This window comes from Fonsecaea nubica, assembly GCF_001646965.1.
Source record: "Fonsecaea nubica strain CBS 269.64 chromosome Unknown Scaff51, whole genome shotgun sequence".
In the NCBI taxonomy this organism is placed as follows: Eukaryota; Fungi; Ascomycota; class Eurotiomycetes; order Chaetothyriales; family Herpotrichiellaceae; genus Fonsecaea; species Fonsecaea nubica.
This window is the reverse complement of record NW_019173724.1, coordinates 119,058-131,131: the sequence shown is the minus strand read 5'-3', so window position 1 is coordinate 131,131 and position 12,074 is coordinate 119,058. Positions and strand designations below refer to the sequence as shown.

Sequence of the window (12,074 nt, the reverse complement as noted above, 5' to 3'; positions counted from 1 at the left end):
TCTTATGTTGAATTTGCCGAGGAGCTGTTTGGTGACCCTAGAGTCAGATTTCTGAGGAGCACGAGGAGCTCCTTATTGATGGAGGTTTGTTCAACTCGATCGCGATCCATGCTTTCTTGCATCTTCGTCTGCTGCTCCTGTTGCTTTAAAATTGCCTCATTCATCGACATCATCGTACTCTCAAACCTTGACTCCATCCTTTGTACATGTGTTTGAAGCGAAGCGATGGAGCTCTGGAGAGTCGTCATCACGTCTTGAGCCACTGCATTCCCACCATTCAGTGGTAGCGCCGGGGCATTTGAACTGACTAATGATTGCGCACTCAACAACGAACCTGACCGCCCGGCGGATAGAAGTTGTTGTCCTAGTGGAGTATCCGCTGACAGCTGTAGCGTTTTGGGATTCATCTCCCATGGGGCTAAGACGCCCATGGATCTGCAATACTTCTCGATGAGCTTTCTTTCGTCGTCGTCTGCCACACTCTTGAAGTGGTTTCTGGCCATGACCGCGAACCGAGCACCCTGAGCTTTTTGGGGGTCCTTCCACAGGACGCAACATTGTGTATCAGCGGCCTTGGGCGTTTTACCGGCTGTGCTGGATTTTCGTGGCTTTGACGCGACGAATAGCAGATCCTGAAAGTTGTCTTTCTGTCTCCAAGTATACTTCGGTGTATTGTCGTCACCTTTGTCAGTATAAATCCGATATTTGTTCCCTAATTCTAGGTAGGCTTTAACATTCCGGCGACCGATCTCCGCGCCCGTCTTGACCTGAAAGTGGGGTGTCCTCGGGGTCATCACTACAAATTCGTAGGCATACGGGTCCTTCCCTTCTTTGGAAAGAGCCTTGTAACACAAGATGGCATCCCCGTCGTCGGTGATGTGGATGTCATGCTTCTGTTCAGCCCAAATCTGGAGTACCTTGCTCCGAACCCTTCCCACCTCTGCTGAGGTGGCTGGTGACACGGTGATTGGATGGCCTGATAGATTTCCTGCCTGGCCATCGATGTCCGTCATGATCTGATCAGCGCGCTCTTGTCCTTGATCCGTGGATGAGCCAGCTTGTGCGTCGTTATTTGGAGTGCTTTCTGGCGCGGGAGCCCGACGCTCTTGTCCTTGATTCGTGGATGAGCCAGCTTGTGCGTCGTTATTTGGAGTGCTTTCTGGCGCGGGATCAGCGCGCCCCTTTCCTTTGCTTCGCTTTCGAAGCTCCTGCTCAACTTTCTCTTTGATGCCCGCAGGATGCTCGATCTTCCAGTCTTCGGGGTAACGGAAAGACCTTTTCAGCTTTTCGAGTTGCTCGTCCAGGTTCGCCAAGGTTTCCACCTCCTTCTCATTGGTTGGCTCTTTATCCAGGGTTCCAAAAGCATTAGCCAGTCCCTGGGCCATCGCCTGTAGAACGTTAGTATTAATGTAGAACTTAAGATCCCGGACATTCTCCTTCTTGTTACGTGTCAGTAATTGCCCATTCAACTCTTTGAGTTTGTCAAGATCAGCAGGCATGCCGCGGAGAAATTGATTAACAAACGGCGTTGCCTGTTTGTAGATCGCCAACGTCAAGTCGTCAGGTTCATCACTACCCCCATCGTCTTGGTCGGACATGTCATCGTCGGTTGAGTCGTGCGAGTCGTATGGGTCGGCATCATACGCGTTGTCAGCAAAACTCGCAGACACATCGTTAAAAAGGCCCTCGGCGTCCTCGACATTCGGCTTGTATGTCATGCCCTCTCTGTCGTAACGCCTCCTGTTAACTATGCTTTCTAACACCTGATAAGCGTTCGAGACTCCTATAGCTCTGTTAGCAGTCAAACTTCAGATCCATGAATTGTAAGCTGACTTTGAAATGCATCCTTTGCATGACTAAAGTTGGTCTTGTCTGGATGGGTCAAAAAGCTGAGTTTGCGGAAGGCCTCACGAATTTCGTCCTGCGGAGCTGATGGCGACACGTCAAGGATTCCATAGTAGTGATTTTCTTCGCATTTCATTATCCTTTTGATGGTTGCTTTTTGAAGTCGTGTATGTTTCCCCGACGCTTTCGCTTTCGCTTTCGCTTCGCCATGGTCACCGGTTTTTCCTGAACCCTGTCCTCCCTCTCCTTGAGCACCGTTAACTAGAGGTTGACCACCCTTATCCTGAAGGTTTGGGGACGATCCTTGTGGTGGTGAGGAATCTGAAGCATCTGCAGGATAGATATTTCTAGAATGCGGCACGATGTCGTAGCTACTTGAAGGTTGCCCTTCCTGGCCTCCAGACCCCGAAGACGCCATTGAAACGGTCTGATGAAGGGTTGTCAGAGACCAAAAAAAAAGAGAAATCCGAAGCCATCCTCACTTTATAGTCATTCTCGCACCTATGAAAGCCCCAGAAAAGAAACCTCGGACTGATTTAAGGGACCTTGATGAGCTCACCGGGGGACCTCTTTTCCGTCTCCCTTCCCATACCCGGGGTTTATCCCCCATAAAGGCCGGAAAACAGGACCCATGGTGAACCCCGCGTTTGTTGGTCTTTATTTGAAAGTTGAATTATGCTGGATTGATGAGTTTTGGAGTTTGTTAGACGTCTGGGTCTTTGGATTTGAGCCTCTTCGGCTACAGTTGCAGCGTTGCGGAATCCCGTTGTCGGGAACCTCAAGGTTCCCTCTTACGGGCCCGTTTCAGGAATTAAAGATGTCTGCAGACACTACTGTAAACATGCAGTACTTTCTCCAACTTCTCAAAGACATCTCTTGAAGTTGTTTCAGAGTTGAACCTAATTGTGAGTGGGACCCAATTGACCACTATGCGCTTCCTCCTGATAGCACCAATCGCACTGTCTCTTAGACATGTACTCGCAACAAGTCCAGCAAGACATTGGAACATCAGTATCCCCGAGCCAACCTCAACACTATCGAGTAATGCTTCCTTTCGCACACCAGTTATCACGCTCCAGATTCAGATAGGTGACCTAACTGGCTCTGGAACCATCGCCCTGAGCCGCCCAGGAGTCGCAACGTCTTTCGCCAATTCATCTTCGATAATTTCCCCTATTGCATGCACCACCGGCCTTTGTCCTATCAACACTAGCACTGGTCGTCCGTTAACCAGCACTAGCACTGCCACTTTCACTGCTTGCTCTACTGCCACGGGGTTTAATGCATCGAACCTAACATATGGCTTCAGCCAAATCCCTGTATCTACATTTCGTTCATCCGCTACAGCGATATCAGCAAACGAGGACGCCAACATCTCTACTGGGGGAGCAGCCCAATCTCGGCCGGATCCTTCCTATATCTTCGCAGTTATTTGCGCCATTTTCGGAGTGTGGTGTTAAACTACATGGTGTTCGCAGATTGGCATTGAATAAATCATAAATAGGGCTTGTAATGCGTGTTTGGAAGTTAGCAAATGTCAGTTCTTATTGCATAGCTATTTCATTTGGTCGATCATTCAATATGAATGTGTATTGCACGATTTGGCTGATACAAATCGATTTCCTACCTTCATCCGGAGCCCACTATCTCTTAAGCCCTCTGACTATATGCCACCTCCAAACCGCTTAAAGCATTTGAGAATCACTGAAATGGAAATATCGCTTTTTGTGTTTCTGGCATTTTCATTCGCTAAAACTCTAGTGCCTGAGTTGTTTTGAGACTTGTCCGTTGGATCGACATCCGTGTAAAGTTGACCCAAACGTGACTTTCCCATCCAGCTGGCAATGTCCACTCCTGGCCCGGTTCTGGGTCCCCGCTTCCTGTGCATGAACAGATGGGGGTTAGCAATCTGCGACTATCACTAAGGAGTTCCAAAAACCGGGTCTCAGTAGATATATATCAAGAGCCAGGCTTTTAAAGTTCGGCTCTAGACCGAGAGCTCTACATCCTGAACCCATTATGCATTGGATATTCCTTCCCACTACGATTCTGCTTAGTCAAGCTCTTGCTCATACGTGGAATGAGCAGCTTACGTTGGTCGAAAATGGGTTCTTCACCGGGAATAACGGTTATCCTCGCGGCTATGTGTCTCGATCCGATCTAGGTTTTAACGATAATATGATGACCTATCTCTTGCCACCGTTAGACTCAGGAAGAACGAGGGTGGATGATTCGGATCTCGTGTGTTCGCCCACTCAAGAAAGCGCCAATCAAACGGATGGCTACCCCCGTCTGAGCGCGTCACCTGGAGCTTATGTGGCCATGAAATACCTTGAGAACGGCCACGTTACCCTCCCTCAAATCCAACCTGGCAAGCCGCAGGGAGGCGGGACGGTCTTTGTCTTTGGGACCAGCCAGCCCACTAACAACGACCTATTAATGGGGGTTCTCCAATGGACAACAGATGGCACTGGAGGGGATGGCCGCGGTAAACTCCTTACGGCTCAGAACTTTGACGATGGGAGGTGTTATCAGATCAACGGCGGTAGCATATCTGAGAGTCGCCAGGAAGAACACCCAAATCCCACTCCTGACCAGCCTGGGTCTGTCAATGAACAATGGTGCGAGACTGATGTCCTTATACCCCCAGATTTACCGATCAACACTCCATACACAATTTACTGGGTATGGCAGTGGCCCACGGCTCCAGGAACTCCGGGGCTTCCTGACGGGAAAGACGAGTACTACACCACTTGTTCTGATCTTGATATAGTTGCCGGGCCCATCAGAGGCGCAGCATCGAACCCACTGCCCCAGCAGGACCCTCAAACTGCGGCTGTGTCAGACTTTCAATCTCGTACAGCGTTCAACATTAATCCCCTTACATCTTCCTAGATATTCATTTAGATAGGATACATAGTATGGCGCTGAATTTGTCTCCGCTGGTTTGGCGAGCGGCATTATTTTACCAGTTCCGCATTTATTCTTTCTATCTATTGTTACCTCGATGGAAATACCGTGATTTGGGACAAGAATTCTAGTTTACTCCACGAAGATACATGATATTCCGAAAAGATATATCCCAAGCCACGGCTTTTTGATTGTCCTCTTGCCGCCGAAACATTGTCTTTGCGTAATACAAAGCGTACATTATCCAACCGTATACGGTGTACACTTCTGAACTCGCTTTTCTACACTCTCAGAGTACCGAGAAATTCCTAAAGTCCCCTCAGATTTCAGAGTGGCGTGTCTGGCCCTTTGTATTATTGTCATGGGCTAGGTTTTCTTCGCCATCGGGTTCCTATGAGGGCCCAAGAGATTTGGGCAATCGATCCTTGCTGAGCTTAGGGATATGTGTGATTGTGGCTTTCTGTGCGCATGTGGTAGACAGATTTTGGGGGTACCATTTCGACAATACGGTGTGTTATAGTCTAGTCTTCGTCTAATGGATACCTCAGTGATGCCTGATTGAATCGCCTCGGCTAGATTATGCAGAAACAAAACATTTTAATTGGTCTTTTCAAGCTCACTGCGAAACCAAATGACTTTTCGGTTGAAATGGAATTTTTGAGGAATAGAACAGCGGACGTCCAGTCAAAGTGAAAGGCTGTTTCGGCTATGTTTTCTGCCTGTGACAAGTGGGGGAGGACCCAAGTATGGTCCACTCTAGGTTCCTTTATCGAGGAACCATGAGGCTGAATCTTAGTTCCATTGCATATCGGACCTTTGGGATATGAGGGATGCCGTTCCTAGAATATAGGCATTTTACTGTAGAGTTCTACAGAGGAAATTATTCAACCCCTCCACATTATCTCCTCTAGGCCTGGTCCGAACAGAAAAAAATCATGGATGCCGAGTCTGTCTACGATTCCTGGATCCCGTCAACGGTACCCGCTACTCCAGAAGAATCCTTCTCAATCGACTCCTTAATCCAAAGGGTAGACGAGTTTCAGCGACGGGACTACTTGGAAACGCTCGACAAGCTTACGTTTGAGAATCATCACCTGCAAAAAAGCATTCTACACTATCAAAAAGAATGGTGTTCGACACTAGATCTGCTCCAGTGCGCCAATGAAGCTCTGTTGAGAATACAGAATGCTCTCGGAAAATGCTTTCAAGAGCAGATAGAAGCTGAAAAATATTGGCTTGCTTCCTGGCGTATCGAGGACAGTGCTCCTGGCAATTCCAGCTACAGCCCTTCCGGATGGATTTAGCATTCGCGAATTTTTTGTATCATACAACAAAGACCAACTTGATTTTTAACCACCGCTATGTAAACCTTCCTAAAATCCAAAACGTATGTAGGGTTTAGACCAGGTGTGGTCCGCCAAAGAATTTTCCCTTCTAACACAAAGTTAAGCGTGTTCGTGCAGAGAACGGCCAGGCCATTAGCATATCGAGTCACGCGCGATCCGTCTCTTCGCACGACGGTGCCCTATTCCTGGCCTTTCGGCTTACTACTGTAAGTGTTGCCATCTAGGAAGGCTCAGAAAGACTGCGCCCCTTCATCAGCCTCACACTGGATGACAGAAGCCGGCTAGAAATCTCGCGCACCTTGCCTGGAAGAAACGAAATAATTTGTGCTAGGCATTGTAGCAAGGAAGTTCCAATTTCCGGGCCACATCAAGAGCGCCCTGAATAGGGAACTCATTATTACAGAAGCCGAGCAGGAAGGAAGTCCTAGACGAATTGGTGTGAATCTTTCGCCCCGGCCGCCCCCCTAGGGGCCATTCCGGGGCCCGGAAGGGCCATAATCTGTGACAGGCGCAAAACTACAAGCAAGCACTATTAGCTCCCGATACGTCCTCTCTATTTGAATGTGGACTTATATATATTTCACCGGTGGTGCTATGGAGCGCATAAGTACTTAATATGATCTACAATTTTACAGTCTAGACATAAGAAACACCGATCGCACAACTATCTGTTAATCAGAAGAACAAATTTTCATCGTAATCTCTTCACATCGCCTTTTCACAACACTGCTACAGACCTCTCTTTACGTCTACATCCAATATGTATTACGCCGGCATTGTTACAACAATCCTTGCACTCACCCCGGCGTTGTCCCTGGGTACACCTATTCTTGCCGCCCGCCAAATTTCAGCCTTTAACGTCGGCATTGCGCAGTTAATTTGGGCCGGCGACACCTCCCGTGTTTCTCAATTCTTGTCTATGGCACCCTCGCTCAGTGGCCAAGACTTGGTAAACGCAGCGGCATCAGCTCTTGCCGCTGAGGGCGATGAGCTTAACCAAAAGGGCGCCCTTGATGCAGCGTTCCTTGACGTGGACAATCTCGACCCGAACGTTGTTGCAGCAAACACAACCTTGGTTAACGATGGAACACTGCAATTTGTCGTTGATGGGTTGAGAGGTCTCGTGGCTAACGGAGCAAGTTTCACTCCAGACCAAGTCAATATGACCGTTACCCTGATCAACGGCGTGCGTTGTGGCACCGTATTGCCCGCTATCGATGCATACTTACAGGCAGCGGCCGAATTGTCAGGGAAACCGCTCCCTAACGCCGCCGTCAGACCCAATAACTGCCCTTGAAGGTACGCCCAGTGTCGATGACTCTCCCAGAATAAGTAACTCGGGAGTTCCTCTGCAAGTTTTTGGCCTTAAGCGAAGTGCTATACGGGTACTATGTATTTCGTTCTCAAATCTACTATATTCTCTTGCCCTTTGAGGTAGAGTACACTGGCCTTGAATCTACCCAAGCTCAATCTTTGTAGGTGGTATCCCTTTCCTTCCTAAGATAGTAGAAGAACCGCATCGAACTATACAAGAATGATGAAAGATCGTAATGAGAAAGTGCTGAATGCGTAAATAGTGCCTTATACTGTTTAAAACTCTCGCTTCGTATATCTCCAACCGTAGTTGTTCAATCAGAGGCCTATCCAGTATCGCGACGGTTAAATAGTATGGCCTAGGCGTGCTGGAACTGCAGAATCAATTTCCCCCCTTGAGGTCCAGCAATGAATCCATCGGTAAGGTTCATATCGCGTTGGCAGACGACAGTACTGGTATATTTTGTATATATTGCCGCAATGAGGTACTTAGTTGCTGGGTTAAATGTTCAAAACAGTTTCAATCGTGCAGCGTAGAGAGGTTCACTCACTTATGTTTGCGAAATGGTTCCCGATACACATTCTCTCGCCACCACCGAACGGCAGCAGCCATTTTCTCATCGTTTCAACCTTTTCAGGACCAGAGCAAGTCCAGCGTTCGGGTATCCAAGCATCTGGCTCGGAAAAAACGTCGACGTTGCGATGCAGTGTATAGGGGTAGACCTGGATCTTGACATGACGGGGGATGTTCCCGTAACCCTCCAGCGAGCATACTGTCGGTGATAGTCGTGGCCGAGTACGTGCCACGGGCCACACTCGAAATGTTTCCAGTATGACTGCATTTAATAATGGACAGGAGTCGACTGCTTGAAGACTGGGAAGAAGAATTTCGCTACCTCCCCTGCATGAAGATTGAATAGGTACGAGCTTTTGAAGTTCGGTACGCAATTTTTCCTGGACTTTTGGATGACGCGACAGCTCAAATTGAATGCACGAAATAGCATTTCCAATGGTTTCGTGAGCACCCAAGTTGTGGTCGAACATTTCGCTAGCAAGTTCGTATCGAAAAGGGTAGGCAGACTGTTTCTGCGGCGAACTGAGATCCGTAATCTCTGAGTGGAAACGTTGTAGTGAGACATATAGTTGCGCCAAAATGACAGGGTACTCCCTCTTCGCCATGCCAATCCCACTCGATTCTTCGGCAATGATAAGCCCCACAGCCTTGTCGCACATTTCGAGGTTCCAATTCTCAAGCTCGTTGAGAGCCTTCTTGATCGACCTCGCTCTGAAGGGAGCGCTTAGCCGAGAGAGGAGAGTAAGAAAACCTGGCATCTCTGTCATGGCAAAAAAATAGGGTCTGCTCCGAAAATATCTCGTAAAGTACCATTGACGGCGCTTCATGTCTTGGATGAATGTTGTTTTCAAGGAGGACCCGTACTGGTAGCTTGTGAAGATATCCATCGCATATGCTCGATTTAGATCGCACACTTCTATTGGTATCCTCGTGGTGGAACTCTCTTCTATGAGTGGCAAGAGCTGCTCTGAGACCAGAACATTGAACGTCTCTCGTAGGGCGCCGGAAGACAAGATAGTTGATTTAGTGTAGCTTTTCGATATCATCTTTTTCCGTTCGGCATGTTGTTTTCTGTCCATCATGGTGAACATGTTTAGAGCTCTAGTGCTTCGTGAGTAAACCTGGATGAGGTAGAAGCTGTATTTGACTATTACCCGTAGAATATAAAGTGAGGCACATAGATGTCATCCTTTGGAAAGTCAAGTACCTTCCTGACCGCATCTATAGAAGATACACTGATTTCGTTCGGGCCTATCCTCACGAGGGGTCCGTATCTCTGATGCAGTTCATGGATATACTTGTTCTCCGAAACCCTGGGGGACCAACGAACGTAGAGTATTCGGAGCCGTGAAAACCGAGTCATCCATGGACCCGGTAGCTTTCACAGCGGTGAGACGAAGTAACTGTCAGTGATAAACTTGGACACGGCAACAACACAGAGCAGCGTAAGTATGTAGGCCGCCAGACTCGGAGGACTCATGTCGGGAGTTTCACAGGGCAGGGTGTACTTCAAATGGAAACCGGCTCAGGCATAAACACTGTTCAGATTGCGGTAAAGGAGGATGGAGAACGGCTTGTGCTTTATACGCTACTAGGAAAGCGATAAAATCTTAGCGTGATGACGGATACGGATGGATCATCGAAGTGATGATCACTACCATTATGCAGGGATTCAGTCGGCGGAAAGGGCAACACTAAAGCTAACATCTTTGGAGGTTAGTTAGTAGCCGAACTACGTGTGCAATAGCGGGGACGTCACTCAATAGCTTTTGCCGCCGATTGCGTATTATGCCTCCGCTCACATTCCGAGCCTGGAAAATGCACTAGCAACTAACTTGGTCGAGTCCTCTTCAAGCATCGGCAAGGCGGTCGCCTCATGGCGATGCAACCCCCAGTGAAAATGCCCGTTGGAACCACCATCAACGCACTGAGGAGGGCAAAAGTCAAGGTCATTGTCTTCCACCCTGCGATCTTTTCGACAAAGCCGCCCCAGAGGGGGCCTATCAACAAGCCACCAGAAACAAATACATAATAGAAGGCATAGGCCTGCGCAACAGCCCCCCTAGGACCGAATGCTCCAGGGCGAGTGTGTTCGATTGCCTCGACCGCGAACGTGATCTCCGCCATCAACGGCGCGCCGACGAAAGCCAATCCCGTGCTCAAGAGGAGGAGTAGAGCACACAATAGAACGACCTGGCCAACAGTGTCTTCTTCGATCAGCCGTAACATCAATAATGCGGGGGCTGCAGCCGAGAATCCGGCTATCACAACCCATTTAGGGCCAACGATGTCGACAATACTGCCTGCACAAATCGCCAGGAGAGATGGGATCACCACAGGGATGAAGATCAGACCGGCGCCTTGCGGTCCCCAGGAGAATATTCTGTGGACAAAAAGAGGGAGAACGGCATCCAAGGAAGCGATCAAGGTGACTTGCACAAGACTCGCCCAAAGGGCAACCTGGAGCCGGGCATCTCGTAGAATGATTGCCCATTGGGCAAATTTAGGCAACGCGTGATTAATATGTTGTGATGTAATGGCCGAACTTGTATCTCCTGGTGAATCTTCGGGCTGTAGAGTTCGTGTCCCCCAAGAGAGTGACTCTACGTCGAAAAATTCGTCCCTCTGACCCAGCGGGACTATTCTGGGCGTGCCATCATCTCCGTAGTCAAAGGTCCAGTAATTCCAACGCTGGGGGTCGATATTCTGAGTATCGACGTTTCTTTCCATGATCAAGAGCCTCCAGATAATATCAATAGCGAGGAGGCCGAATGCGAGACCATAGACAGATTGGTAGCCACGGTGTTGGAACAACAGTCCTCCCAGGATAGGACCGAGAAGCATGGCTAGGCTCATCCCTAGGCTACAGAAGCCCATAGTTCTCCCCACTTCACTCGTGTCCACGGTTTCTGCCGCAACGGTGAGTGCTGTAGTCCATGTGATGGCACTCGAGGCACCCTGCAGAAGTCTTCCAAGGACAAAGAGGGCCGTTGATGAGCCAATACACAAGAGCGTGGTGGAGCCGGCAAGGACGAGAAGACCGAGAATGAAGGTGGTGCGGCGTAAGGTGAAATAATCTGCCAGATAGCCAGCAACCGGACAGATCGCCAAACTGGCTGCCGCATAGCAGGCCAATAGTGCCGATGTCCATGGTCCGACTTCACATGGTTAGAAAGTGTACTCTCAGATGCGGATCCTGGACATACCATCACTCTCCTGTACTCCTGCCCGATTGACCAGTGCGAAAGGGAGGATTGGGACCACCTTAGTAGGAGTCAGTGGATAGGCTGTTGTCGCTGTGATTCTACTTACCATACTATAGAGGTACGAGTCAGTGAAAACAGCCAGGGCGCACGCGGCGACAATGAACATCTTGGACGATCGCGCCTTCATGCAGAAGGTGGATTCTGATGTTCTCCTTTGCATAAAGCAATCTGAAATCACTTTTACAAGCCAGCCAAACATGTTTTTGGCAGAAAAGGCTGACGGAGTGGAGGGATGTTTAGATAAAGGCCTGAATTCAGAAACGCTAGAAGGCGACGGTGATGCAGCTTGTGCCTGTGGACAGCGACGTCTTCTAATACTAGTAGGCTTCCGTCGGTGCTGGGCGAGTTTACCATGTATTGGCCCTAATAGGTATCGATTGAGCAAAGGTCAGGTAGCTGATGCCTTTCTTGTTGATTCTTTACCAAGGCTGCCGATAGCTCATTTAGCACTCGGGGGCCATCCTGCAACCTTAGTAGCATCACTTTCTTTGTTAAAGTAATTACTGGGTTTATTGACTCTTGGCGTCGTGGCGAAGGCTAGATATCTATCCGTTCGGTAATGGCATAGCCCAATCGAGGGCACCTTATATCATACTAAATACTAGCGCGGCCCGGGCCGGCGGCTAACGGCAATTCATCGTTCGTCACCCACACTCACTAATCGAAGGCTCTCCGGAGCTATGCGCCGCCTTAATTCCGGCGGATCGAGTCTGAATCCCTGAAACTATCGCTCGGCTACTGCGATAGACCGCAGAGACTGGCCCCATGGCGCCATCCTTGCCGGTAATGGTCGGCAGTGTATGTGGCCTACCCTGACAG

The 12,074-nt window shown here is 49.1% G+C and overlaps 5 protein-coding genes across 5 annotated transcripts; 3 read left to right on the top strand and 2 right to left on the bottom strand.

Moving 5' to 3' along the window:
* Positions 1 to 2: 2 nt before the first annotated feature.
* Positions 3 to 2,263, bottom strand: AYO20_07376 (hypothetical protein; the record flags this gene model as incomplete). Its single annotated transcript, XM_022645662.1, has 2 exons — positions 3 to 1,783; positions 1,834 to 2,263. 2 exons carry the CDS (start codon positions 2,261 to 2,263, stop codon positions 3 to 5), a joined length of 2,211 nt encoding a protein of 736 aa, XP_022498377.1.
* A 1,601-nt stretch (positions 2,264 to 3,864) lies between these two features.
* On the top strand, positions 3,865 to 4,740 carry AYO20_07375 (hypothetical protein; the record flags this gene model as incomplete). Its single annotated transcript, XM_022645661.1, has 1 exon — positions 3,865 to 4,740. One exon carries the CDS (start codon positions 3,865 to 3,867, stop codon positions 4,738 to 4,740), a length of 876 nt encoding a protein of 291 aa, XP_022498376.1.
* A 950-nt stretch (positions 4,741 to 5,690) lies between these two features.
* Positions 5,691 to 6,059, top strand: AYO20_07374 (hypothetical protein; the record flags this gene model as incomplete). The annotated part of the gene is made up of 1 exon (XM_022645660.1): positions 5,691 to 6,059. The coding sequence occupies one exon, from the start codon at positions 5,691 to 5,693 to the stop codon at positions 6,057 to 6,059; it is 369 nt and encodes a 122-aa protein (XP_022498375.1).
* Positions 6,060 to 6,861: 802 nt separating this feature from the next.
* Positions 6,862 to 7,398, top strand: AYO20_07373 (hypothetical protein; the record flags this gene model as incomplete). The annotated part of the gene is made up of 1 exon (XM_022645659.1): positions 6,862 to 7,398. The coding sequence occupies one exon, from the start codon at positions 6,862 to 6,864 to the stop codon at positions 7,396 to 7,398; it is 537 nt and encodes a 178-aa protein (XP_022498374.1).
* Positions 7,399 to 8,257: 859 nt separating this feature from the next.
* Positions 8,258 to 11,361, bottom strand: AYO20_07372 (hypothetical protein; the record flags this gene model as incomplete). The annotated part of the gene is made up of 5 exons (XM_022645658.1): positions 8,258 to 8,289; positions 8,360 to 9,136; positions 9,918 to 11,147; positions 11,196 to 11,253; positions 11,302 to 11,361. 5 exons carry the CDS (start codon positions 11,359 to 11,361, stop codon positions 8,258 to 8,260), a joined length of 2,157 nt encoding a protein of 718 aa, XP_022498373.1.
* Positions 11,362 to 12,074: the final 713 nt, after the last annotated feature.